The sequence below is a fragment of the Cajanus cajan genome, chromosome 4 (assembly GCF_000230855.2).
Source record: "Cajanus cajan strain Asha chromosome 4, NIPB_CcT2T_4, whole genome shotgun sequence".
Taxonomy (NCBI): domain Eukaryota; kingdom Viridiplantae; phylum Streptophyta; class Magnoliopsida; order Fabales; family Fabaceae; genus Cajanus; species Cajanus cajan.
The window spans coordinates 3896706-3898517 of record NC_138520.1 but is presented as its reverse complement, the minus strand read 5'-3'; the positions used below and the strand labels follow the sequence as shown (position 1 = coordinate 3898517).

At 38.8% G+C, this 1812-nt stretch overlaps 1 protein-coding gene across 1 annotated transcript; it reads right to left on the bottom strand.

Annotated features, from left to right (window-relative positions):
- Positions 1-547: 547 nt before the first annotated feature.
- LOC145957008 (uncharacterized) lies at positions 548-1603 on the bottom strand. The gene has a single exon (XM_083073244.1). The coding sequence runs from the start codon at positions 1601-1603 to the stop codon at positions 548-550; it is 1056 nt and encodes a 351-aa protein (XP_082929370.1).
- Positions 1604-1812: the final 209 nt, after the last annotated feature.

Here is a 1812-nt window from a genome sequence, read left to right as displayed (position 1 = left end):
GGTAAAGCATTGATGTTATCAGCATACATCTAGTATTTAGAGCAATCATTTTTCATTTCCTCACAAGTCTGATTAACTGCACAATCAAAATATCTGATGCAACACTAGCATTATCACTTTCAAGCGCATTTCTTTGCATTCTTTAAAGTTAGAATAAGATTGAATAAAAAGATTAAAGAGAAAGGAAGAGGTAAAAGGTGAAAGATGAGTGAATGTTTTTTTGAGATTAAGGAGAAAGGAAAGGGTAAGAGATGAAAGAAGAATGAATGCATTTTATTTAATATTTAAAAGGAAATACATGAGCCATTATTCAAATAAATAAATCTTAAAGCCTTGGGCAGAGCAATAAGACTGACATTACAAGAAAATTACTTCAAATTTGAATTAAAAATCAACAGGCAGCTTGACAATCTCCTAATTGTTAAGTTCCACGTTCAGTGGACAAGCGTGAACCAGACTAGCAAGTTCATTCTCGCAAGAGTCTCGCTCAACAATAGCTATTGAGTTTGGAAACTCAAACCCATCACACCAAAAGCTTTCTCACAGATCACTGAGAAGGACCCCATCTACTCTCCTCAATAGAATTAACTGTCGGCCCTCCATGACCTAGTAGAGGGTTATTCCCAATGTTAGGATTGTCCTCTTTAAAGTTTAACCACCCAGCCTTAGTCAAGCTTTGTACCTTGGTTTTTAGTGCCCTGCAATTTTCAATGGAGTGACCAATAGCTCCCGCATGATAATCACATTTGGCATTAACGTCGTATCCCCTAGGATATGGTGGTTCTATGGGCTTCATCGGGCAACGTACTACTAGTGAATTTTGTAGTAGGAGAGGGAACAACTCAGTATAGGACATAGGGATAGGGTCAAACTCAATTGGTTTCCGATCTTGGGTATTTTGTGACCTCACATGGTTAGAATTTTGGTTCCATGGCTGGGTAGATTGAGGTGGTCGTGCGGTAGGTATTGTGGGTGAAGCTTGCAGAGCTTGATGGATAGGTTGTTGAGGATGTGATGAGACGGCAGTGATATTTGGGTAGACCATGTGAGGGGTATAAAAATAAGGAGGTTGGTTGTTAGGTGACCTAGGGGAGTTGAATGTCACTGCATTTGTATCTCCTTCTTTTTTCTTTCCTGCACCATTTGAAAATTTTCTTGAACCAACTATTTCAATAGAGTTAACCGCAATCTTCCCACTCTTCATGCCATTCTCAATCCTTTCCCCGATGATGACTATATCAGAGAAATTTGATAAAATATTCCTAATCATTTTATCATAGAACGGTGCTTGTAAAGTATCAATGAACAGGGCTACTGCTTCTCTATCAGACAAAGGAGGTTCCACTTGTGCTGCCACTTCTCTCCATCTCTGAGCATATTCCTTAAACGTTTCACCATCTTTTTTAGACATGTTACGTAGTTCAAACCTATCTGGAACCATGTCAAGATTATACGTATATTGTTTAAGGAAAGCATCAGCTAAATCCTTCCAAGAGCGGATATAGGCCCGTTCAAGATGCATATACCAATTTAAAGCTGCCCCAGTTAAAGAATCCTGAAAACAATGAATAAGCAACTTATCATTGCGAGCATACGCTGCCATCTTTCTGCAGTACATGGTCATGTGATTCTTTGGACAACTTGTTCCTTTATATTTATCAAATTCAGGAACTTTGAACTTTGGGGGGAACTCTATGTCTGGAACCAAACAAAGATCGACAGCTTCACCAATATCATAGCTACCTCCTTTTCCACAACCTTTAGCCTCTCTTCTAGCATTTGTAACTTTTCGCTAGACTGAACATGCTCAAT

Bases quoted from the DNA above. Each gene is read 5' to 3' on its own strand.
- LOC145957008 (XM_083073244.1), bottom strand. From the start codon at position 1,603: ATGGCAGCGTATGCTCGCAATGATAAGTTGCTTATTCATTGTTTTCAG.